This window comes from Aedes aegypti, chromosome 2 (assembly GCF_002204515.2).
Source record: "Aedes aegypti strain LVP_AGWG chromosome 2, AaegL5.0 Primary Assembly, whole genome shotgun sequence".
In the NCBI taxonomy this organism is placed as follows: domain Eukaryota; kingdom Metazoa; phylum Arthropoda; class Insecta; order Diptera; family Culicidae; genus Aedes; species Aedes aegypti.
This window is the reverse complement of record NC_035108.1, coordinates 188586280-188613173: the sequence shown is the minus strand read 5'-3', so window position 1 is coordinate 188613173 and position 26894 is coordinate 188586280. Positions and strand designations below refer to the sequence as shown.

The following is a 26894-nucleotide window of genomic DNA, read 5'->3' as shown; positions in this document are numbered from 1 at the left end:
CTAGATATTAGCATTTGGTCTATGATTTCATAATCGGAAGGTTTCAAAATATTCTATCGGTGAAATTTTTCCCATACATTTTGTATGGGCTGAAATGCGTAGGAAAACGTGATTTTCATTGATTCTCATAGGCTGTATATGAAAAAATACTTAAAAGTGAAAAAAAAAAACAAAATTTCACCGATGGAATATTTTAAAACCTTCCGATTATGAAAATATAACCCAATAACTGAGCTCTACCGGAAAAAAATCGAGGTACATTCCATTACCATAAGACAGGCTTAGACAGAGCGTGCGCCTGCATACGTGTGTATGTTACACGGGCTGCCGAGACGCGAAAACCAACTTTCTGCCGTAGGAGTTGTCAAAATCTAGATTAGGATCAACAAAGGATAAAATTAATAAACTGAATAGAGCAGGAGTATATATAAAATTTCATGCCGCCATTGTAATAAAATCTATATAGGACAAACAAAACGACCCAAGTAACCATAAGCACTAATAATAAGCCCTTAATCAGCATCATAGATGTGTACATGCATTATAATAGCACCACAAATGCTTACACACCTTATAACAGCACTTCCGCTGCATAGAAACCCTATTACAGCATCATTATTGCTTCTAAGCCTGATGCCTACAGGCATTAAATAAGCACTATATTGGCTTTATATTCGAATACAGGGCATGTTTAAATGCCGTACAGTGTTTTGACAGATATGCCACGTGCTTTGTGTTTACATATAGTGGTAAGAGGGAGTCAAACATAAATCTTCTCACTACTACAATTGCAGGTTTTATGACGGGGAAAATTGATGGATTAAATTGGTCACTTTTCTTTCCAATACTATTCATCTTATGTGGCCGTAGGAGCAAGGGAGCAGGACTTCAACAACTCAACAATACGGGTGTCGCAGGTTCGAGACGCAAAATGAGGAATTTCATCATCATAAAACGAGGATCAAAATGTGGCAATTGCAACTCCTCAGAAGGATGAAAACTACCAAAACGAATATGTCTGATACGGATAAGTACTATCTGTATCATTTTATTACATTTTTTTGCATACTATTAGAGGTTTCCGTTTTCATTCATTCATTTATTTACCTCGTGTACCAGTTGCTTGGCCGCATACGCGAAAGCTCTCTGGCTGCGTACGCAAAAGCACAAAATATTCGCCCTAAAAACCTGGCGAAAATAACTGACGTTTCTCACGTGGTCTTATATCAGCATTAGTGGTGCAGAGAAGCACGGTTATATCTTGGCACTATAATGGCACGCTATTTCGCCTTTTCTGGCATTATAATAGCATTATATGCGTATATAAAACTGACATGCATCAAATGATTACCCTATATGCGCATATTATGCTGTTACCGTGCCGCATTATCGTGCTTACTGGTTACTTGGGGAACTCTATAAATTAGATTCAAAGCATATATTGCTGAGGTTAAAAAAGCGGGCAAGGAATTAGAAAAGGTATTAGCGTATGACTTTAAGTCAAAAGTGGGTGACGTATGTTTAACGAGAATTATACCAAAATTTTTCACAAGATTTGAAAGATTTAGTTGAGTATCCTCAAGAATTTCAAAGTGCTTGCTAATGGGGTTTCAGAATCCAACTTACGGCTGATGTCAATGTTAAAACTTCTGTCAAGAACTCTTGAAACCTTTTCAAACATCCATCAATAAATTTCGCATAAAATTTTCAAGTATCACTGTTACAGATATTTTTTGAAAATTTCATGAAAAAAAACTGCTGATAGATTCGAGAGAATTAGTGGAAACAGTTGAAATCCAAAGTTGTTCAATCCCGCTGGCAAAATTTGGCAAGGATTGAAATAAAAGCCAGTATTTTCTTATGGAACGATTTTATTCTTGTTCTCAAATTCGCGTTAAAAAAAAGGCTCAATACTCATGTACCATAATACTTGCAATATGTTCTACATAGAATGACGTTTGCAAAACAAAAAGAAAAAATTAAGATATCGATTTATCAAATTTTTCAATAACGCTTTCTCTTTCAAAACAAGCTTAAGAATACGTTCAACGCAATTAGTAATCAATTAAGAAAAACAATATTAATTTCACAGTTAATTAATTGTCAAATTCTAGGCAATTCCAGCTTATTCCTAATTGTCCAGAAGACAATTAATTAACAGTGCAATAGGCGATATTCAAAACTGAAAAGGCAATAGATGTCTCTTTTTCAATGGTAGTGAAAACAAAATCTTGAAGCAAGGAAAGCCTCATGGAAGAGGAACTAAACACATATCCATAAAAGTTATACATTCACATTACGCTTGATTTCTAATTACTACATTTTCGATACAGTTTCCTAATTACTAGAAATTTAAGTTTTTCTCTATTTTCCATACGTTTTGACAGTTCTTAACTACTATTTTTCCATGCGCTTGTGTTGGAACTTTGAGAAACTTGAGAATCCAGCGTAGCGAGATCAGTGAATGGAATACAAACATCAGTGTCACCGCTCGGCGGCCAGTAAGAGAAACTGAATGTTAGAAAGGTGTGTTGTCGTTTGTTGAGATTTTTGCCGCTGGCGCCAATTGTTAGCGTGTAAGAACAAAATAAACGGTCATTACCCTATTAATATGAGCAACGGTCTCTCTACCGCAATCGGTCTGCCGAGATCCGACCACTCTCTAAATTTCCTGATCAATAAGTGAGTATGGCTTTGTCGTCACGGCCTCCTAGGGTTCCTAGGGTTTGTGAATAAGAAACCCAGACAGCTCGTGAAGCTCAAAGGTTTTTTACAAAAAAAAAAACTTCGACACAAGTGACAATGTTTTGTTCATGAAATGATAAAGGACTATTTTGACTCATAATCCATGATTCGAATCACTTATCAAATTGAATCTATTTAAAACACCCAGGGGTGTAAGAGACATTTTGGTCGGTTTTGAGTTAAGTATACTGAATAAATCTACAATTGGTATGGATAGAAACTTCACTGAATAAACTTCAAACTCATTTTTCTTAAAAGAGAATTTTTATCACTTCCACCCATTTGATTCTGGCCCCCTCATATGATGTATCTCTCGAATCCTATCTACTAACAGAAGCTTTTTCCTGTGATAACGATTGAGATGCAGATGTATACCTGGTCTCTGATAAAAATGATTATCATACTAACATTCCTTCCTTTGCTCTATGACTCGCCGTAACATGGAATAAAAATGAACATGTGCTCCTGATATGAACCAGCCTAGGCAGAAAATCTCTTCAATAAAGATAATAATCACAACGAACTTGTTTTATTTTGTTTATAATCTTTTTGAGTAGTTAGTCATCAGAAGTATCGACGTATTTCATAATACATATTCTTCTTTGACTTTATAAATTGAGGCTAAATGAATCGCATCACTAACCAAGGCCTTTCCAGATTGTGAATCATCCCACTACAAAAAAAAACTATTTCTCGTGACAACCATGAAGATGCAGATGTATACTCGGTATTCAGTTACAATGGAAGTCATACTAACATTCATCTTATTGACTTTAAAATGTTTAAATTCTCGAAATTGTACACTGCAGATGGTAAGCTACTCCCAAGCTCCGTCGGTTGCAGTTTTGATTGTTCAAGTTAATCACGGAGTAGCAACTACAAATTGTAGGTCATCAATGCTAATACGCATACTCATGGAATATTGTGAATTGGAAACTCAGTTTACAAAAATTGTACCGTAAAACGGGGTATCTTTGATAATGCGGGTAACTTTGATAGTGCGTAACCCACCACATACTAAACGAAATATCATGATTTCTGTTAATCGGTTAAGCAAAACGAATGCAAAACTGAAGAATATTAGTATGACACTCCATATAAAAGCTGTTTTCATTTGAATCGAGACCATTTGAGGCTTTTTACACGAATATTAAAAATTGACACAATTTTAGCATTTTTGAAACGCTTACAAACAATCTGTTCTACGATCACTATTTGATGTACTTTTGAATAGTTGGCCACTTATATTTGGCAGCCTAGTTATCATAGAACTTGAATACGGTCTCAAATCTCTTAGCGAAAAGCATTTTCACAAACTGGGACCATTTTTGTAATCTAAGTCAGAAATTTCCATATAACGTTAAACGCCTAGAGGTATGCAATGCCCTACAAATGTTCGTAATTCATTCAATTTTGTTCGATGCATACTCCATTATCAAAGTTACCCCAAAACAGAAAACCGACTTTCGATTATATGAAAAATTATACATCCATTCACAATAAATCTTTTGGCAATCTATCAACAGCAATCGATAGGTAGGATGCCAGTACTTGTTTTAAAAATATAAATTATAATTCTTTGAAACAGCATGCATAAATATTCAAGTTTTCTTCGAAAAAACTATCAAAGTTACCCCGTTTTACGGTACCTATTTTAAGGCTCTGATGAACAGTAAGTTGTCTGATGGAAGTTGGACAAACTTTTTATTCCAATTTGCGATTGGTAAATTTTCATTCGATTTTGTTTCATTCAATATTGTTTTAATTTTTAAAACAATTCCGAGGTTTGAAAGTTATTGATATTAATTTTCAATTTGGAATCTACAAATTATGTAAACACCACTAAAAACCCAATTCCGGTAATAATTTCTCAAAAAATCGTCAACAATTCGCCCGAAAAATTCTCAAACAATTATATCTGAAATTCTGGTTGACTTTTTTCACTATTGTTTTGTAAATTCTTCCAGGAAACCTGCGAAAATTATTTTTAACAATCCGCCTAAAAAAATCGAAAAAAAAGATTGTGAACTTTAAAGAGATTATTCGCTTTAAAATTAGACATCTTTTATATTCCACGGACATAACAGTACTCTCAATTCATTTGCTTTAATAACGAACACAATCAGCTACCAATCACGAAAATCGCTAAAACGCTCTCGAGAACATCTCAACACTTCTCTAACTATTACCCTCAAACGATGGAAATTACCTTCATTTCCACGCACTCTGCCGTCTACACCCCATCTCAAACAAAGTCGGGAAGCAAACTTCAACGTCTCTAAACGCGAAGCTTCTACCGTACCACTTGGAGATCCAATTTGTCGTTTGCGCATTTTCAAACAAAACGCCAAGAAGTCATAGGGTGCTCGTCATCAGCGTCATATGGATATGCAAGTGTATGCTAATTTCAAGAAACTGCCACCCACTTCTCTCACCCAGCTCCCTTATCAGAGTGGGAAACCCGAGGCTCGGCTGAGTATTCGAATTTCAACTTGTTCAAATACCACCCGTTCGCCCTTCGTGTCCTCAGGCTGAGTTTGCGGTTTAGATTTTGTATTTTCGCCGCTGTGACTGTGACACAAAACTACTGCACGTGAAAGGGTTCAGATTTCCCCCTTTTCTAGACGTGTCGTCCCTTGGTTTCAAAGGAATTGCATTCCTGAAAAGATGCCATTCCTTATGCTTTGCGTGGAGGCAAAGTCACGGAGAAATGGTGAAGGCGAATACGATCCTTTGGTTGGGGGCTTTGTCGAGGATGAAGAAAAAGATTATACGCGACGGGGAAGAGTTTTAGATTACATTTCTTTCGTGTCACTAGCAGCTGAGTTACTCGCGTCGGATTATTTATTTCTTCACACGTTATTTACATCGAAGACGTAGGAAATGTCTCTCGTTCCATCCCTTTTGAAAAGTTTCACCAGCAGCTCGTGGAACAGCTGATAAGGTACCTGCGCTGCCAGACACCTGTCAGTTTGGCAATTTGCCGAATCTGTTGCTAGAAATTGTTGAGCATATTGTATGAATGCCTGTTTCTCAGTGTCGTATCCAAGTAGTACATATAGACGGTCGAGATCCAATCCGCTTTCGTCGCTATAGACTTCACTCCGCAACAATATGCAACGTGCGTAACAATTTGAACCATTCGTCAAAGTCTCCGCATTGAGCAACTCCTCCCGTGGAATTCTGAGAATATCTGCACAATCCAGCTGGTGTTGAGCGATGTCCAATTCCGTTGGTGGGATGAACTGATTCGGTTGCCGTATCAAGTTCCCGTAGTTGTCTTTATAACAGAGGAACGTCCAATAAGCGCGAGAACAACTATCTCCGGGAATGCAGTTCGGCAAGGTCTGATCTAGGCAGCGTCTCGTGCGGTCTTCAAAACTATAATCTGCCGCGTCCGGTATGAAGTACTGCTGAATGGTAGAATGTTTCAATAGGCGTCGAGGATTAGACCAGGCCTGAAGCTCGATCAGCACACATTTTATGAAACATTGGGTTTCTCGATCGTCCGGAAACGAAAGTGCACGATACGACGCTAGTTTACTCTCGCAGACTTGGAGATCGCGACCGCAGGTTTCTATTACATGATCCAGCGGCGACACGATCACAGCTGAACTGGCGGATAGAAAAAGCACCAATGCAAAGGTAATTGATAACATTTTGATTACTTGGCAAAGACTAACTGTTGTGTTACAAGATAGAGTCAGTTTTATAAGTTAATCACGCGAGTGATAATGGCAACCAGATGAACTCCAGTGGAGCACGTTTTACAGATGCTTACGGATAAGCATCTACCAAACAAAGATGGTTATGATAATAAGACGATTGCATCACGTAGTGAGCTGGCTTCCGTCAACGCAACATAACTGTATCGTGTTTCTGCGAAAATATATAACTCTCTTGGTCAGCTTATTTGACACCATAAGAGTTCTACTCGCGTTCATTTCGTCATGCTGTCGTTGCTTATACTGTTGATCATTCGTCTGGCCGGAACCAGTGGAGTTCTTCAGAGCTCACCCTTCTACCATGCGTTGCAAGTTTGTGCCCGTGATCTTTCAGTGCCACCGGATCGATTCGAACAATACCGACTACTGATCTTCCCTGATGAACCAGATACTCACTGTTTTGTTCGATGCCTTCTCTTGGGAATACGAGCGTGGCATGATCAGACGGGTGTGCGTCATTCAGCGCTACAGCAGTATTTCAGTCCGGAAGATAATCCCGTCGATGCGTACGCCAGAGTACAAACTTGTCTGGACTATGTTTCCAACAGTTGCGCAGCGACAGAAAGCTGTACCAAAGCTTATTGGTCGTTGAACTGCTACAAGCAACAATTTGGAAGCTACTTCTTCAGTCGGGAGCAGTTTGTACCAGCCACGGACATCCAATTAGCACAAGCAATGTTCGACTGTGCAGATAAGTTGGACATTTCTCGGTCGATTGTGGCGGCGTACCGTAGTGGAAATCGCAGTGAGCTTATTAGTAGCAGAAATCCATGCTATGTGCGATGCGTTGCCATATCTATAGATCTGTACGACGATGACGCTGGTTTGCAGTGGGACCATTTGTATGTACAGCTCGGTCTCAACGAGCACAGAGAAAACTATTTGGAACAGGTGCACAAGGTAGTGAGTGAACTACAGTTGAGTACCATGGACAGATGTGCAGCTGCGGCACAGGTTATCGAACCCTTCCTGCTGACTGCACTGCAGCAATCAAGGACGGCTTATAGGACTGGCATTGTGGTTGAGTTTGACCTGAGGACGATATGAGTAGGAATAAAAACGATTTGTAGTCGAAATAACACGTGTTTTTTTCTGATCAATGTTTTTTTTTGGGCAGCAATAGTAACATATCCTTAATAAATGTTTGAGGCATTTTAACTTTTAAACATATTATACTGCCACAACTCTCGATAGAACTGAAATTTTTTAAATACATCTTCCAATGATGAATTGAAAGCAAGATCAATACTTGGACCTGGTGAGTGGTGTAAAACTTCGGAAAGTTATTCGATTAATAGCATCGTCTAAGATAACGATTGCACAATATGAGTCACATTACAACTGATTGCCCTTTTTGTAGGGTGAGCAATTTAGGGCGGTTCAAAATTTTAATTTTTTGAATAGTCCTATCTCCCATATGTTCCTTACCATCCTTACCATAAAAATAGTGTTCTGTGAAATTTTCAGCTTTCTAGGTGGTGATTTAAAGGTGGCCCAAAGACAAAGTATTTATTTATTATTTTTTTTATAGAGAAAATTTAAAAATGTTCCAAACACGCTAGTACTGTAATGTAAGTACAAACTTATTATCCCATAATAAAAACTCATTCTTCAAACCATAAGAAAGAAATTTGCTGAAGAGAGAAATTGAATCCGACGGATAGCAGAAGAGATATTCTTGAGTCTGTTTGCTATTATGTAGCTTAATATGGGATTATAGCCTTACAAAATGTACAAAAATCTCAAACAAAATTAGCTCAAAAGGGATTTGTTTCCTCAGCAACATTCTTCACTTCATTAAGGTTTGAAGAATGAGTTTTCAATATGGGATGATAAGTTTCTACTTACATTATAGTACTAGAGTGTTTGGAACATTTTTTTTAAATTTCTCCATAGTAATTTCCATATAAACCTACTTTGTCTTTGGGCCACCTATAAATCCCCACCTAGAAAGCTGAAAATTTCAAAGAATACTATTCTCAATTAGTTGTATGCTGACTAGGACGGTTCAAAATTTAAAAATGTTTGAAAATCTAATCTCCCATATCTTCCCTATCATCCTTATCATAAAAATAGCGTTATGTGAAATTTTCAGCTTTCTAGGTGGTGATTTCAAGGTGGCCCAAAGGCAATGTAGGTTTTTATGGAAATTACTATGGGAAATTTCGAAAAATGTTCGAATCACGTTAGTACTGTGATGTAAGTAAAAACTTAGCATCCCACAGTGAAAACTCATTCTTCAACCCTTAATGAAGGATGTTGCTGAAAAAATATATCCCTTTTGAGCAAATTTTGTTTCTCCTTTGCGTCGGATTGAATCACTCTATTCAGCAAATTTCTTTATTATGGTTTGAAGAATGAGTTTTTATTATTGGATGATAAGTTTGTACTTGCATTCCAGTACTAACGTGTTTGGAACATTTTTCAAAATTTCCCATAGTAATTTCCATATAAACCTACATTTCCTTTGGGCCACCTTGAATTTACCACCTAGAAAGCAAAAAATTTCACGTAAAGCTATTTTTATGATAAGGATGATATGAAAAATGTGGGAAGATTTTCAAACATTTTAAATTTTGAACCGTCCTAGTGAGCATACAAGTAATCGCTTACTTCCACTGTTCATTTAGACTGATGCAAATTTTGAAGTTTTTGCTTCCCTATGCTTAAACGGTGCCAATTATGATGAGAATCATTCTCCCAAAATTTGTAGTGATTCGGAAGAAATTTCGTTGTGCACACGTCTTTTATGGGTATTACTATGGATAAAGTAAACCTTTGTGCTCAGTTCTCTAACAACTCGTCATAATAATCTAAGGTAAAGTGATCGAACTCTTCTAATGTGAAATCTTCCCGGCTACAACTTTGCCGAAGACCATATTTTGATAGGACGAAAGGATAATTTGTTATTATTAATAACAAAGTCTAAACTATATCATGCTGAGATGATCATTCAATTACTGCTCTTTTGCTGTAGACCACAGTAGACTGGATTACAGTCACCCCACAGTTATTGATCAAGTATGGGTAATTTTTCAGAACAAAATGTGATTAAAAAACATGGTGACGCTTTACAGAACAAAACTACCTCCATGGCACTGCAGAATATAGTTGTTTTTGAGAATATACCACAAAACTCGCGGTTATTTACCAAACAGTGTCGATCTGGTATTAACTGAATATCCTGTTACATGGACTGATTAAAAACTACAGAGAAGATACCACGGTTATTGTTACCCAAAAATTGGATGGCTTTCAGCGTTATGTTACAATATAACACAATAAGAGATTTGTAGCAATGAGACAATGTTATGTTATTGATTTACCGATTCGTAACATAACAAATATTTAAAAAATGTTATTTTATTTGTTTTCCCTTGTCAGATTTTACCATAGATCCACGAACCAGCCTTGTGAGTTCTTTGGCACCCGTCGATTTAAAAAAAATCATAGTTTTTAACTGATTACACTCAAACTTTTATTGGGGACGGACCAGGTGTAGTGGTTAGAAAACTCGCCTCTCACGCCGAGGACCTGGGATCGAATCCCATCCCCGACATAGTCACTTATGACGTAAAAAGTTATAGTGACGACTTCCTTCGGAAGGGAAGTAAAGCCGTTGGTCCCGAGATGAACTAGCCCAGGGCTAAAAATCTCGTTAATAAAGTCAAACCAAACCAACCATCAAACTTTTATTGGAATCCATTCAAGATAATCAACAGGATTATTGTAGAGCAGATTGAAAATTTCTTTTTACTAGCGCCACCCAAGCATGGGAAACACTCACTCAGTTTTTGCGTTTCCCTCACTCGCTTCCACGCACAGTCAGGATCGAGAAAGCCGTTTCTTAAACAAAGCCAAACGTTTCAATTTCCATTGCCCATTCTGTTTCTTCAGCGAGCACTAATCGAAACATAAAACGTAACTTTCTGAGTCCGTTGGAGTGGCATTCGGGTTTGAGTGCTAATGAGCGTTCACTGACTGGAAATCCACACCACAGAATGGTTCAGTGAGTGGGAATCCGCTCAGTCAGTTTAATGCATTCGGCGAATGGATGCTTAATGCTTTCACTCGTGTCTCGCAGATACAAGTCTATTGGTATTGACTTATCTTCGTGTTCCTTACGATTCTCACTTTCACACAATCGGTTTCGACGCTTTCATGCTACACTGCACCCAGTACGATTCAGCTATCATTGACTGTTCGGTATCAGCACATTTTTTTGCAATTGTTTATTGGTGGCGTTCGGGTGAGTGAGTGAATTTTCCCATGCTTGGCGCCACCTAGTGGATGTAGGGGAAGTGGTTGTAAAATGAACAGGGGTGGTAAATGAACACCGTGCCTTTTACCGAGAAAAAACAAATTTCGATGAATTTTCATCACGCACGGACGATTTAGAGCATAAATCGGAGTGTTCAAGTTGATACATAAGTCAATTAAAGTGAAAACAACAACGAAAACTAAGATTTTAGAAATCTACGTTTGAAAATCAGAACTGACGTAACTTTTAGCTCGGAAGACTAGAGGTTTTTCAGAGATGTGAATATCGTTGTCATTTGATGTCAAATCTGATACTTTTAGAATTCTTTTTGAATGGGTTACAATCATTAATAGATATAGTTTCGGTAAGGCAATAAAAATTTTCAGAATTATTTGTTTTTCTCACGATTTTTGCATGATGTTCATTTTTCACCAACAGCTGTTCATTTTACCCACACTGTGCAGGTAAAATTAAGATTTTCATCGATTTTTGCTAGTGCCAAAATTATGTGATAATTCAGCTATTTTAGTCTGAATTCATGTTACTGCTATAGATAACATCCCTATTTTTGATGTTGTGGGATAGAACTATACAAATTCCTCGTTTTTCTATTAGAAACTCGATGATATCCTTAAGGTGTTCATTTTACCACCCCTTCCCCTATTTTCAATCAGACTTTTTACCGTCAGATAGCCCTAGATCTGTTGAACAGCTTTGCCGAAGACACCAATCTTCCTGATAAGGATCTTGAAATACTGACAATTGAAGAAAATTTGTCACTAGCGCCACCTAGCAGGAAAATTCTTAATCAGACTCTGAGAGAGGGGAGACAACTCACTGACAGTTGGCATGTTTTCTTGCCTTCTTAGAACTCTTTCTTTAATTCTGGGGTTGTGCACAACGGTCAAATGAGCTTATTTTGGTCAAAATCATATTCATTTATTGTTGTTCACTAGGAAAAGGATATGCATATATAAAAATCAATAGTAGTTTGCCAACACACAACTATATTTAGGTATTCAACTTTTTGAAATGTAAAATCATCGAAAAACACCTAGAAATTTTAATTACGTTCACTTGAATTTCGACGATTTTTCACGCTTTGCCCTTCAAATGTGCGGTTTCCCAGTGACAGTTGATGACAGGTTCCCTTGACTTTAAGGATCTTGCAATCTAAGCCAGCTGTCTCCTCTCTCTCAGATCACACTTTTCACCGCCAGATAGTTCTTGATCTATTGGGTAACTTTGCCGAAGACACCAAATTTCTATCTCATTTGGATGTTGAGAAAAGAAGGAGGCATCAGGAAAGATATCTCAGTCTTATCCAAGGATCGTAAGATCAACTAACCGTATTTACTTCAAAATTTATTTCAAATTAATTGATCTATTGGTCTCCATATTGTGGCCATTTAAAAATTCAAGGTTCATGTCGGGCTTTTAAGGTTTAAAAATATATCAATGCCCTAATGTAATTTTATAAATTGCACTGCTGCACTAATATTACTTTATAAATTTGCATTATCGACGTTCTTGCATTAGTTAAACTTTATAAGGACCCATCTCCACTTTTGTACTACTTTAATAGTAGGCTCACGACAATGCAGCTGCATTATATATGAAATGTAACCACTTGGGTAATGTTTATTCTTCAAAGAACGTCAATGAATTTTGGAGAAGGGGTTCTGATCAGTCGCGATGCTCTCACTGGAGCGCTGAACGGTACTGGCGTCCATCTTCCAGATCCTCGTGGTCAACTGCTTCATATCCTTAGTTCACTAATTATTTTAGTACTCTAGGGCACTGAGAGAGGCGAAAAAGACCTCAATGGGGCGGCACTGGAGCTAGTTAGTCTCGTTCCTTTCTTTCAGCACGTACTGTAAAACCGTACAACACGCTCGCGGAGTGCTTGCTGTTTCAACGCCATCTTCGATTGAACTGACATCACCCGAGCGAAAGGTACTCCAGAGAGCAATTCTCTTGGAGAGAAAAAAAATACGCTCTTTTCTTCAATTACAGAAAGGTATTGAAGTCATTATAATTTTCTACTGAACACCCGTTAAGCAGGCTTCACAGAAACTTCTCTGCAATTTTTAGGTACTCCAAAGAGCAATTCTCTTGGAGAGAAAAAAAATACGCTCTTTGCTTCAATTACAGAAAGGTATTTAAGTCATTATAATTTTCTACTGAACACCCGTTAAGCAGGCTTGACAGAAACTTCTCTGCAATGCAAAATGATGCAATTTTGACTTTTTTCTGAGGAATTAAAATAGCATTCAAAATTTTCAACACAGATCCTCAAACAATTCGAGTGAGAGTACAAAAAAAAATCGAGGTCACCTTCACGCACACTTTTAAAGAACTCTTGAGTGTCACTCCAGAATAAAACAGCCCACGCGGAGTTGTGATGGCACTCATATTTGATGGAATTCTACTCTGCTGTGTTTTGTGCTGCATCTTCCTTGCATGGATCCTTGTGTCAAGGATGATCCAAAACAAAAAATATATTTACAAAATATGTGACAATGAACAATAACAATAACTTAGTCTGTTATTTGCGATAGACGTACAACTTCTTTCTTTCTGATGTTACGTCCCAACTAGGATAGAGCCTCCTTCTAAGCTTAGTGTTCTTATGAGCATATTCGTAGTTATTGACTGAGAGCTTTCTTTGATAAATTGACCATTTTGCATTTGTATATCGTGTGGCAGATACGAAGATACTCTATGTCCTGGGAAGTTGAGAAAATTTCCTTTATGAAAATATTCTCGATCGCTGGGATTCGAACCCACGACCTTCAGATTGATCTTGCTGAATAGCTGCGTGTTTACCGCCACGGCTATATGGGCCCAACAGACAGACCTGCGAATGCAATGTCGAAATTCTGTTACAAATCCTAAGAACAAAGCGAACCTCATAACCAAACTAATCAACTTATGTTATTTATAACTGCTGTTGACAGAAATGTGTTATAATCTTGTTATATGATCCTGATCGGGATTCTATTCGAGACTATTTTTGGATTTCTGAGAGTTATGATAGATTTCTGACGAGATGATGTTGTAGTTTCAATCAATGCAGTTTGAAATATTATTTTTAGCTTATCGTACTTATCGGTAGAGAATCACCACCTCAAAGAAATTGAAAACCACTGAATACAACTTTTTCAATAGAAACGAACAAACTAACGAACCAACGAGCTAGCGAGAACTGTCAAAGTATATCAATTTCTGTTTCAGCATTTGTTACCAATTCAGTGTGGAAAAAATATGATACTGCTTCTGCTCTTGCTTTTAACAAACCAAAACTGAACGGAAACGGCATCGTTCCCGTTCATCGATACTCTGTGTTGCCAATTTCACATGCCATTTCACGGGGGACGGACGCCGAATGCATGGTCGGTTGATCTCGTTAGCGCGTGATCCTGGCTGGAAAACGAACGTCGAAAAAGTATTGTGACCAACCGGTCCAAACCGAAACGGAAATATGTCATTACGGTGTGCTGCACGTATAATGGAGGGATCCATTATATGCGTTGGTCTGTGCCATTCGTTCCGGAGCATGAATGAAATTTGAGGCGGAATGTCCTTCTGAATGGTTTTACTGCTCATATAGGGGATGGATTATGGTTTAGCATTTATGATTATTTTTCTGTTGACAGGATGTTTCTCAGTTTGATTGTTTTCTACATCGTGCTCATTATTATTTCGAGTAATAAATCTCCAGTTGAAGTTAGGGACTAATCCTTTTTTGTGTGTTTGTGAAATTTGAATCCCTCTCACCCCTTCGCAATGTGCCTTCAGCTGTTTTCCCTCCTTGTGTGTAAATAACGTCAATACTTTTTCTTTTTCCTGCGCCACCGGCACTACTGACCGTCATCGTGTTGTCTCTCTGATTGTGATCAACCATGCGTCCGCTTCTATGACTGGTCCCGCCACTAATCACTACGGATTATCGCAATGTAATTTAGCCGTCACATGCGAGCGTTACTAACAGCGAAAACCACAATACCAAGCATATCGACACCAGTGACAAATTCAAGACTGTGGGTAACGGTGGACACAAACATCACGAACATTCGAGCGAAGATAATCATATTGTGCCTGCCAGTGTGCTGGACCGAAAGCACCCCTCGAACAAAAAAGTAGACTCTCAGACTGAATCCAACGACCAACAGGATTTTACTCAGGCCGACATCCGGGAAAGCGTTTCCCAACTAGAATCGACAATCACAAAAACGATAGAAAACAACGAGCAGCTGAAAATTGAAGAGGAAAGCTTGTTGGCGAAAAAATCTTCCAAACATAAGGCAATTGATATCCAACAATTCATAGAAACTGAACGATTACTACCAGACGTTCAGAAATTCAATGGCCGAGACGTCTTCAAGGACGATTACGTGATTGACGATGCGGTGACTCTTAAAGGACACTTGAAAACAACTCACATTCCTCATACAACACACAAACTTCCAACGACGAAAGATAAACCTCTATCGACTACGAAACAACCCCTCATTCCCCATGCCAAAAGTAGAAGCTCGTTTACAAGCTCGAAAGTTGTTCCTCCCATAACTACAGCAACCACCGAATCCATAAGTATCTCCCCTAAGAAGACCACTTCCGCAACGACAACATCAACACAATACTTGAAATCGACGTCCACCATACCGGTCACGACCCCGGAAACGACAACCGTAAATGGTCCGGATAGCGACATTATTTTATCCAATCAAGATAACTCGGAAGAATCCTTATCGAGAACCACCGCATCAATCACGACTACAGAAGTATCCGTGACCAAACCGATGACGACTAAGACCCCGTCCACGACCATACAGATGACAAAGGCAAGCACCTCAGCACCACCCACGACTACAACCACTCCTGCCCACAGTCCTCCCACAACACCCCCCGCCACGACACCGCTAACTACCGCTTCTACCTCCCCCGCGTTCAATCGCATTAACGAGTTCGACGATTCAGAGACCGAAATCATCTCCACTGCCGCTACTAACATTCGTTCCACTAACAAGAACAACACCACCAACGATAAGCTTAACTACATCGCACCGCCACCGGTAGAAACGGAAGTGGGTGGTGCCGCTGCTAGTGAGCCTGCTTCCGCTTCCGCTGCCGCTGCCGAGCAGGACCAGGGAGCAGCGAAGGTAAGCGAAGACCTCAGACCTCCTCAGACCCGTTTGTGTGGGTGTGTGTGTGTGTGTGTGTGTGCTTGAGAGTGTGCGTGTGTGTGTAATCCGTGTGACTCACCACAACGCACCGCTTTTCTTGAGTTCTTCCTTCTTCCGCTTCCGCGTTGATAAATCGCTGTTCGCAGTTTTTCCGCCACCCAATATCTTTACTCCTTTGCTCTCACGTATCTTATGGTCTGTGTGCGTGCAGGATGATTATTTTGTTTCAGTTTTATTTTATTTTCGTAAAAACCCTTTGAGTGAATTACTTTTGATTTGGTTTTCGCTTAGTGCTTACTGATTTAAAATTTGCTGCAATGATTTTACAGATTTTACATACTTATGAAATTTATCAATACGAGAAATGCTTTCTAGTAACTATGTCGTGATAATGCCTTCAGAGCGAGACCGCTGTTCTGAGACACTATGTAAGGTATGAATAAATCAACCATATTGATCCTTATTGAGAGACTAAAGGCACGAAAACGCATTTGAACGGAGAGAGAAATACCGAGAATTGAACATCGAGAGTAGTTATGGAAGTTTGTTTATTGAGAACTGTAACAACAGGTTACAAATTGAAATATGTAGGGTAGAAGTACCATTTATGGCTATAGTATGAGTGATGGAGATAGTGAGAACAAAAGGAGATTTCTATTATTGTTCCACTAGAATATAACGGCTAATGTTCACAGGAATGATAAAACTATTTGATTATGATGATACTCAACCCTTGATAAGAACATTACTCGCGAAAAATTTTCAAAAAATTCTATGCAGTAATGAGAGATTCTCTTCTTTCTCGCTCTATTTCGATCGTAACAATGCAATGCTAAAGCTTTTGAGAAGTTTTTCACTATATATACAACTACAATGCACTTGACCAGCGTTTTATACAAAATACGCAACAGAAGAGGTTAACGTGGATCAATTATTGATTAAAAAGAAAGTAAAACAAGAGATCCTCTAAATGCTAGATATGCCATTTTTAAAAGTTACGCGAGATTTGTTCAATAGAGTAAAGTGGGGCAAAAGTTCGAGGACTAATTAAAATTTCCAGAAAAAAAAACAACTATAACAGTTGAAAAGAAATAAATATCACACAGTGAACCTTCACCATATTGATAGTAGCCAACAAACATGTGTCAAAATATTTTTTCATTATTAGTTATAACAGGTCTTGAACGAACTTTTGACCCACTGGTGGGGCAAGAGTTCGAATCAAGTTTGGGGTAAAAGTTTGCTGGCTGAAACACAAAACGTCGATACTTTTATGACAGACATTATATGTTTGCAGAAAAATATCCATTAAAAACTCATGAAAAAATGGTCAAAACAGAATTAATTGAGCACAGTTAGCCGTAACGGTAAACGCAGCAAGACCAAGATGAGGGTCGTGGCTTCGAATCCCGTCGGTCGATGATCTTTTTGCAAAGTAAGTAACTGTGGAAGTGCTAATAAGAAGAGAAGCTGAGAAGTAGAGTTTTCAAATTTCCCGGGAAACATGAAATAAAATTACCATTTCCCGGGAAATCCCGGGATACCGGGATCCCCAAAATAATTCATTAAATTAGATTTTTTTGTATCAATCAAAAGCTTTTGATCCACTTTTTAAAGCAAAAATGTAAAAGTTTTGTAAAAACGTATTTTCTGTATTTTTGTGTTTTTTTTTTTTACAAAACCGTGATCAAAATCTTTCAGACGCTAAAACAATACAACTGGCTTTATTTTTCGATTTTATTCGAATATTTATTCTTATTTATGCGGCTTCATCGACCCTATATGAATTTTATACCAGTAAATTTGTTGGTTTTTTTTCTGTTCTTTATGAGTAATTTATTCATATTGCTCTAAAGAAATGATTTCATTTCAAATGCTAGGCTTCAGAACAACAAAGTTTATAGCATTAAGCAAAAGTCCTCGTGGAGTTTATTCTTGATCCAACTAGAGTCGTTATATTATAAATTGTGACTCATCCATGAAAACTTCATAAGCCTACCGAATTCATAGAAAAGATCCCTTGAAAATTCTCATTTTTTTTTTAGCGAAATTCGTCAAAAACGATATCCATTTTATGAACAACTATTTCATTACATAAAAAAAAAACAAAAAATCAGCATCGAAATATAACTAGTGATGTAGTGAGTTCATTGGTTAGAATTATATGATAAGTAAATGGTGCGATGGTTTTTGTTTGAAAATAGATAGTTATTTCTTTTTTTATAAAGCTACCCGGGATATATGAAAATCCCAGGAATCACGGGAATCCCGGGAAACACAAAATCATTTTCCGGGAAACGGGAACTCCGGGAAATCTCAATTCCCGGGAAATGTTCCCGAGAATGAAAACTCTACTGAGAAGTAGCTCCTCTCATAGTTAGGACGCAATACCAGACAGAGGAAGGTTTAATTGTAATATATCCAAAAATAGCAGTTTCCACAAAACTAAGTAAAAATGTGGAATTGTCGTAATAGTTTTCACACGATCAGGCAAATATTGCTAAAATTAGAGATAATATGTATAGATTTTAGGCAATTTTCATTTTTCCGTGAGAATAATATATGACTCGAACTTTTGCCCCGCTGATTCGAACTTTTGCGCCATTATGTACCAAAAATGGTAGCCATACTGTTGACTTATTGTATCCGTAATTGGTACACCTACCTAAGCTATTGTATACGACCAATTTTTAGGTTTACCTTTCCATTATGGTCCAGAAATCATATATACGACCGTTTGTCCTTTCGACTTTTTGTCTTTCGACCGTTTGTCCATAAACCTTTACGGGGAACGATACATTTAGAGGTTTAGAATTGGCTTGTTTAACGTTATCCAATTTTTACAAATTCTGATTCTACGTTAAAAAAGGAACTAAAACTCAAAGTTTCAGAGTTTTCCGTGCCCTAGAACTTTTTTTGAAATGTGCTTGAAATTGGTATAGAAATCACTTTTTGAATCACCGCCAATTTTGCTTCGAGACGAGCTGTCATTATGTGAATTGAAATGTCATTCGCGTATTTCGACCTCAACTGTAAGGCCATCTTCAGTGTCGACAAGTCGAGTCTAGTACACGACACTGAAGACGGCCTTACAGTTGAATGCGAAATACGCTTATCTGTCAAAATATACAAACTATAGTGGAATTAAATGGTGTAGTACTAAATTCGGTTTTTCATCTACTTATAGAAATAATGTTTAATCATTTATAATATCTAAATCATGATATTGAAGCGCGATGAAATTGAGTTATACTAAGGAAAGGCGTTCTTTCGATTAAGTTTTAAGAAACTGTAACTTTTTCATCGCTAAACAACCAAATTCAACCTTAGGCTAAAACTGTCATGACAAAGTTGTTTTTGTTTTAGTTTTTTGTCTTGCTTTCGTTTCTTAAACTGACATTTTCATAAACAATACGATAACTAACTTTATTTTTCGTTCAGATATCGAAAATATGCCGAAAACTTCAGGTACTTACGTCAACCTTGCGAACATGGGCAATGGGGCGGCTTATTTTTCGAAAGTTCTTCGAAAATTCTTGTGCTATTCTGAATTCAAATCTCTTTAAAAGAGTAATCTCAAAGTTTGAGTCATAATATTAGGATTTAGAGGTGGCACACTTGATGGTGAATTTTCATGTTATAAAATATAACCTTTAACGAAGTCTTCAAAACTTTGTTATTTTCCAATCAATTATAAAATCTTCAGCATAATTCTCTTTATGATTTAATTTATGAAACAATAACACCAAATTTGTGTTGAATCAAAACTAGTCCTAGTTAAAAGAAGTATTCTCCATTTTATTTCCCCATTTTACTAAAAAAAATGTTTGACCATAACTTGATGAATACTCAACCGATCTCAAATCTTGTATTCATTATTTTGAAGCTTATTTAGTTGTTTTCAAACCGTGTATACATCACATTTTTATAAAAAAATATCCTCAAAAGCAAATTAAAAGATTTAATACCGTTAATATATGGTCAGATTTGAAATAAAGTTATGGTCAATAATGATTTAAGACAAATTTGATGTTTTACAAACTTTTCATAAATTTAATTTTGAAGAGAATGATGCTAAAAGCTTCAAAATTGGTGGAAAATAAGAAGTTATGATAACTTTACTGAAGGTCGTCTTGTATAACTTTAAAGTTCACCTTCAAGTCGCTTGTGCCACATCTAAATGTTAATATTTTTGGCTCAAATTTTGAGATTTCTCTTTTCATGTGATTTGAATTCAGAAGTGAATACGAATATTTGGTTTTGAGTTTCTAAAAATAAGCTGCACCCTAATAGGCGGTATAGAACCACCCAGGTAACATTAATAGTTGAATAACAGCTTATTCAGCTGAAACGAAACTGTATAAACAACATTTTAGCTGCATAAGCTATTATTCAGCTTCAAATGTTACTTGGGCATTTCTGAATTTTATTAAAAGTGGTTCAGAAAATTGGTATTCTGGCTCAATCGTTTTCAGTTCTAATATCTCATCAGAGTAATGCTTTAACCAAATGAGCTATTTGGATCTGTTTCCATTTTGAAGCAATTGACGAATTTCTCACAGAAAAAAAACATACCTACATCAATTGTTAATATCTCAAATTGGAGCAAAAATAAAAAAAAATATATTTTACGGCATTCGAAAAGAAAACACTATACTACATCAGGAACTACAGATGAAATTAGTTTTTCAAATAGTGCATAATAATGATAAAAACTGAAATAACTTTATAACCAAACAAAATGTCGACAATGCTTTTTGCTTATAGTTTTCAAAGTTATTTGAATGATTGACAAGAATTTTAAAATAAGGACGAAATTTTAATATTTATTACAAACTTCAAGTAGGGTAGATGCACCGGTTTAGGGCAGCCTAAGAGAAAATATTTATTGAAAAAAAAATATGAAAAGCCTTGCATGTACTGCGAATTTTATGTGTAAAAATATCGGAACTAAGCAGAAACCTTGGGGTCTATTTTATAAGTCGAATCGATCAAAATGGCTCGACTGGAGTCACTGTCGACCACGGCTCTGTCACTCGAGTTTCTCGACAGTTGTCACTCTATGTGACTGAATTACTATGAGAGTCGACGGTGACATCTGAAATATGCATGCTTACTTTGATCGCCAGTGATTACAGACGAGTCACATAAATCTGCTCGATTTACAAAATAGACCCCCTTATGTTCCATTAAAAATGCCGTTGGTCAATATAGGCCACTAGAACCAGTTTTAGCCACATTTTTTCGTTTGGTTTCTAAATTGACCAATCACCGCTAAGCCAGCTTTCACTGCTTGTAAGTGGTGTGCAAAAACTGAAACAAAAGGAAGCTCATGCCTGCCAGAGCGGGTGTCGCACGATTTCACAGAAGTTCGGTGAAAATAATGCTTTTACCGAACTATTCGTTAGCATTTCAACGGAAAAGTTCAGCAAGTTACCTCAATCTAACGTCACTAATTCGCGTATTCAATCCAAATAATTATTCACTTCTCTTCACTGAACCATAATATAAACGGATGGTGAGTTCGTAACTTCCCTCCAAGAGGATCAATATCTGATCCTCATGGTTTACTTTCAATTTAAATTCAATTTTAATATCTAGGCTCCTAAAATTGACAATTAATAAACCATTTAGGGAACACAATTCGAAGAATTTCATTTTCACCATCGCTTCCTAAAACGGCTACCCTTTTCATCGACGCCAAATTCACGCTCGATCCCGGTTATATTATAGATAACAAAAGTTTAGCCTCTACGCCCACTCCGTGTTAAACCTCAACCTAAAGAGTAATTTCGACCACCTTTCATGGGACCCCTGGCAGCCATCACACAGCAGACTACCGGACGGTTTGAAAGCATCCCTTATCTTGTTTGCGCTGTTGTCTCCTGCTGTTCCTACCAGCCTACCGTTTGGGCTCCCCTTTTTGGGAAATTGCGATTCTGCGGAAAACTCCGCCGGTCTATTTCCTTTCGCATTATGATTATTATTTTCATTTATTAGATTGAATCTCGCTTTTGCCCGGTAAACGAGTTTATTTCGTTTGTGCTTTGTGCTGTTTGTGTGTGTGTGCGCGAGTATGAGCTTCACCTTATTTCGGCCTATTATTTCTGGTTTAATTTCATTGTTATTGTTTTCGTTAAATTTGCTTGGGAGAGTAATTATAATCAGTTAGGCAATCCGCAATTTTCGTTTTGAATGCGTATAAGATTATTTGTTCTTGTTTTGTGAATAAATGTAATGCACTTTTAAGATTCAATTATACACATATTTAAGTATATGAAAATGATCAAATCAATGTTACAAATAATTCAAGTAAAATCTGGATTACTCTGAAATAGTATATTATCTGAAAAGCGTTAATGAATATACTATTTCAGAGTAGTCCTGGTTTTACTTGAATCATTTGTGAATGAAATTTTCTCCTGAAACAATTTTTATTGAAAGATTTGTTAGATAGGTTAGGCGTATCAACCAAGTACAGTGCTTCTTCGGCAAAAATAAAATGTTTTTTTATTCAACTGCTTTTTTAGTCATTACTTTTTATCACTATTATACTCATTGGGTTTCAGTTCAGTAAGCTGTCTTTCGCTTTAGCATCAAGTTAAATAATAGCGATGAATATCGGTAACTCACTTCACGGCTAACGTTGAAAACTTTCAAAATAAGCATATCATAAACAGGGTGTTCAATAAGTTCGAATACACTTTAAAAATATGGTAAAAAATACAAGTTATTGTTTTCTAAGTCAACTTCTATGCAAGCAATGTTTATTGAGAACCTTTAGGGCAGCTGGGAGCATCCTCCCTTGTGCTTGAGACCAGGAGCTTGAGACGTTTCTCAAAAGAATCGCACCCGACACGCACCTGGTCCATCGGCAACTCGTCCCAGATCATGGAAATGAGCCTCTTACATTGGTCCATAGTGCTCACTTGATGTTCGCTCTGCTTGACCAGCATGTACGACCATCAGGTATCAGAAGGCATTCCCACCATTTGAGAGATTTGTGCCTATTTCATCATCTACCCGATGGGAGAGGAAAGGGAAGGGAAACTGTGGGTCACTTGAAGAGGGAAGCTCCATACCGCAATGGGTTCGAACAGCGCCCCAAAAAGGGCACTGTAAAACGCATGAGCGTAAAGAGAACTTATAGCTCATTACCACAGCGGATTAAGAATAACAAAATGTGCTGAAGATTCCGGCTTCTGAATTCAGTTTCACTTAATAACTTAAACTTAAAGTGTTTACCAAGTAATTGGAATCGCATTTGCGCAAAAACTGGACAGTTACATATCAGGTGATACGAAGTTCGATAATCGGAGTCACAACTATCACACACAAATGAGTCAGCACGCTGAATATTTGCCATGTGATAGTTGAATCGGCAGTGCCCTGTCAACGCTCTGACCAAGAGACTGCAATTCTGCTTTGACAGATTTGTTAAATACTTCGCCACCTTTGGAGATGGGTCAGTAATGTACAATTTTGTTTGACGACACGACTCCAAACTATTCCAATATTGACGGTGCTGAGTTGCCGCCAAAGAGTTTATCTGAAGCTTCACCCAGCACTTCGAAATCGAAATAGCTGGCTCAGGACCAACTCTCCACTACCTGAAGAGCACTTTGCATCAGGTCGAATAAGGTGCTTATTCACATACCAACTATCAATGCTAGATAGTCGTCGGCAAATCCATAAGCTGGAAAACTGCTATTATTGAGTTGCCTCAATAGCGAATCTGCTACAAGATTCGACAAAAGTGATGACAAGGCTCCCCTTTGGGGGCATCCGCAAACGCTCAATATTCGGATCGCTGCTTGACGCATTGTCGAGAAGAGATGTCGTTTTTTATGATGAATCCAAATTGTTAATGCATGGTTTAGTACAGCTTCCAATATGGCATCGAAAGACACGTTATCAAAGGCACCCGCAATATCCAAGAAAACACCCAAACAGGATTGTTTCTGAGCGAATGCTTTCTCGATATCGTATACAACTTTGTGTAAAAGAGTCACAGTGGACTTTCCAGATTGGTAAGCATGTTGATTCACATGAAGAGGCATTTTTGCCAAATAAACATCACGGATGTGATAATCGATAATGCGTTCCAGACATTTTAGAAGAAAAGCGGTCAGGCTGATTGGTCTAAAACTCTTCGCTTCATACGACGCACGTCCTCCTTTCGGGATAAACTTTACAGTAATATCACGCCAGGATCTGGGAATATACCCGGTAGCAAAACTGCTTACAAGTAGCTTTTTCAAAACATGTTTGATAAACTCAAATCCCTTCTGGAGCAGAAAAGGATAAATCCTATCTGCTTCTGGAGATTTGAAAGGAGCAAAACTTTGGAGTGCCCATTGAATCGATTCAGTAGTTACGATACTGCGAGCAGAAGCCAAAGACTCATAACTACACGAAAAGGCATATGGTTAATCCGTAGATGCTATGTCCACACATCCGGAGAAGTGTGTATTGAATAAACAAAACTTCTTCATCAGATAAAGTAAAGTCACCATTATGTAAGCGAATTTCGGTCATTTGGAAATCCTTAGATTTTGCAAGGGTTTTGATCAGCCGACTAACTTCACTCAAACTGGATACATTTGTACAAAAAATTTTCCAGCAGAATCGTTCAGCTGAACGAAGAGCCTTCTTGTAAGCCTTGCGATCCGACTTTAACGACCCTGATCCAGCTGAACAGCGTCTGTTCCAACTCCTTCTACATTGTTTCCTGAGTCTAGTCAGATCGGAATTCTACCATGGGGTCCCTCTTGGTAGTCTTCACAGACTTCACCGCAGAGGACATGCTTCTTCAAAAGCTACCTACTGAGATTTGATCAGTAGTTATTCTAGGGATCAGTTGATTTTATAGGTATTTAAACACGAGTTCTTTCAGGAGGAAGTTCCTCTAAGGATTCCATCGGAAATTTATCTAGGGATTCCATCAAGAGTTTTTCTGGGGATGTCATAAGCAGTCCTTCGAGGGATTCCAACAGGAGTTCCTTCAGGGATTGCATCTGGAATTCCTCCAGGTATTTCATCAGAAGTTCCTTAAGAGATTCCATTAGGAGTTCCTTCAGTGATTACACCACGAATTCCTTCAGGGTATCAGGAGTTACTCTAGGATCTCCATCAGGAGTTCTTCTAAGGATTTCATCAGAAGTTTCTCCAATGATTCCATCTGGAGTACCTTTCAGGATATCTTAAGGAATTCCTCGAAGGATTCCAACAAGAGTTCCTATAGGGATTCTATAGAGAGTACCTCTAGGATCTCCATCAAAGTTCTTATGGGGATTCCATCAGGAGTTCCTCCAGAGATTCCGTCAAGAGTTGCTTCAGTGATTCAACTTGCAATTCGTCCTGAGATTCTTTCAGAAGTTCCTTCATAGATTATATCAGGAGTTACTCGTGAAACTCAATCAGGATTTCTTCTAGAGATATCATAAAGAGTTTCTCTAGGAATTCTATCAGGATTGCCATCGGGAATCTTATCAGGAACTCCTCCAGGGATTTCATCAGGAGTTCCTATAGTGATTGCATTACGAGTTCCTTTAGAGGATTCCATCAGGATTCGTTCCTTCAAGAATTCCTCTAAGGAATTCTACCAGAATTTTCTTCCAGGGGTTTCTCTAGGGAATTCCTCAAGAGATTCCTCCAGGAACTCTTCAATGGAGTCCTCACGGAATACCTTGAAGGATTCTTCTTGGAAATTCTCAAGGGATTTCTCCCTGAATTAATCAAGGGGTGCCTCCCGAAATTCTTCAAGGAATTAATCTCGGAATGCCTAAAGGAATTCCCCCCAGAATATTTCCAAGGACTCTTGAAGTTAATCTGGAATTCCTCCAGAGATTTTACCAGAAATTTTTTATAAGCTTTCATTACCGGTATTATTCAAGTGATTCCATTAAGAGATTCCTCCCGGAAATCCTTATAGAATTAATCCCAGAAATCCTCAAGAGGTTCCTCCCGGATTTTTTTAAAGAATTTTCCGTGGAATATCTCCAGATATTCTTGGGGGGTATTCAGGAGTTCCTCAAGCGATTTTACTGGAGAATATAAGGATTTGACTAGTGATTTGGGAATCCACCAGTATACCCTCCAGTGACTGTCATATCGAAGATTTGACACAATTTTCTGTAAAGATTCCACTAGTAATTCCTTCAGAGACTTCACCAGTATTTCCTTTAATTATTTCATTATCAGAATTTCCACCAGAAAAATATACCAGAGTTTTTCATGGAATTCATTAAAAAATATTACAAAGAGTCCACAAGATTTTTTTTTCTGAAAAACCATCAATATTTCCACGAAAGAATCAATCAGGAAATCCACGAAGGATTGAACTATAGATTCTTTCTTTTTCTATCCTAGGTATTCCATCAGGAATCTTCTGCAAAATTCCAAAAGCTTATTCCTCCAGGGATTCCACTTATATTTACTCAAAGTATTAAACAAAGCATTTTCTTCAGGGGTTAAGCCCCTAAAGTAGCACCTGGAAGTATTTTTGGGAAAATTTGGAAATATTGATCAATGGAGCAATGTCTTGAAATGCAATGTCTTGAAAAATCCTTGGAGGAATCAACAAAGAAAACACTGGAGAAATTCCCAGAGAATTTCCTGGAGAAATTCCTTCATATAACTTTGAAAGAACTTTAAAGCGATCCCTGAAGGAGTTCCTACAGCATTATCTAAGTCGATTCCTGGTAAATTCCTTGGAAAAAATACTGAAAGAAATTGATGAATAGATTCCTTTTGGAATCCTCGGAGAAATTGTTGGTAGATCCTTCAAGTAATTTCTAAAGGAATCCCAGGACGAATGCCTCGTAGGGTTTCTTCAGGGGTACAATGAAGAATTTATAAAATAATTCCTGGTGGAATTTCTGAAGCTACTCCTAGTGGAATTTAAGGAGGAATCCTAAGAGGAATGCGCGATGGAATCCTTGGAACTAACTTCTAAAGGAATTCTTGAAGTTA

General features: G+C 37.6%; 1 protein-coding gene across 12 annotated transcripts in view; it reads left to right on the top strand.

The window, feature by feature from the left end:
• Nucleotides 1-26894, top strand: part of LOC5577287 — a 570169-nt gene that overhangs the window by 497508 nt on the left and 45767 nt on the right. For all 12 annotated transcript variants that reach the window (XM_021843494.1, XM_021843492.1, XM_021843491.1 and 9 more), the window contains one exon: nucleotides 14700-15896. In XM_021843494.1, coding sequence (XP_021699186.1) covers nucleotides 14700-15896 — 1197 coding nt within the window. The remainder of the gene's footprint in view (nucleotides 1-14699; nucleotides 15897-26894) is intronic.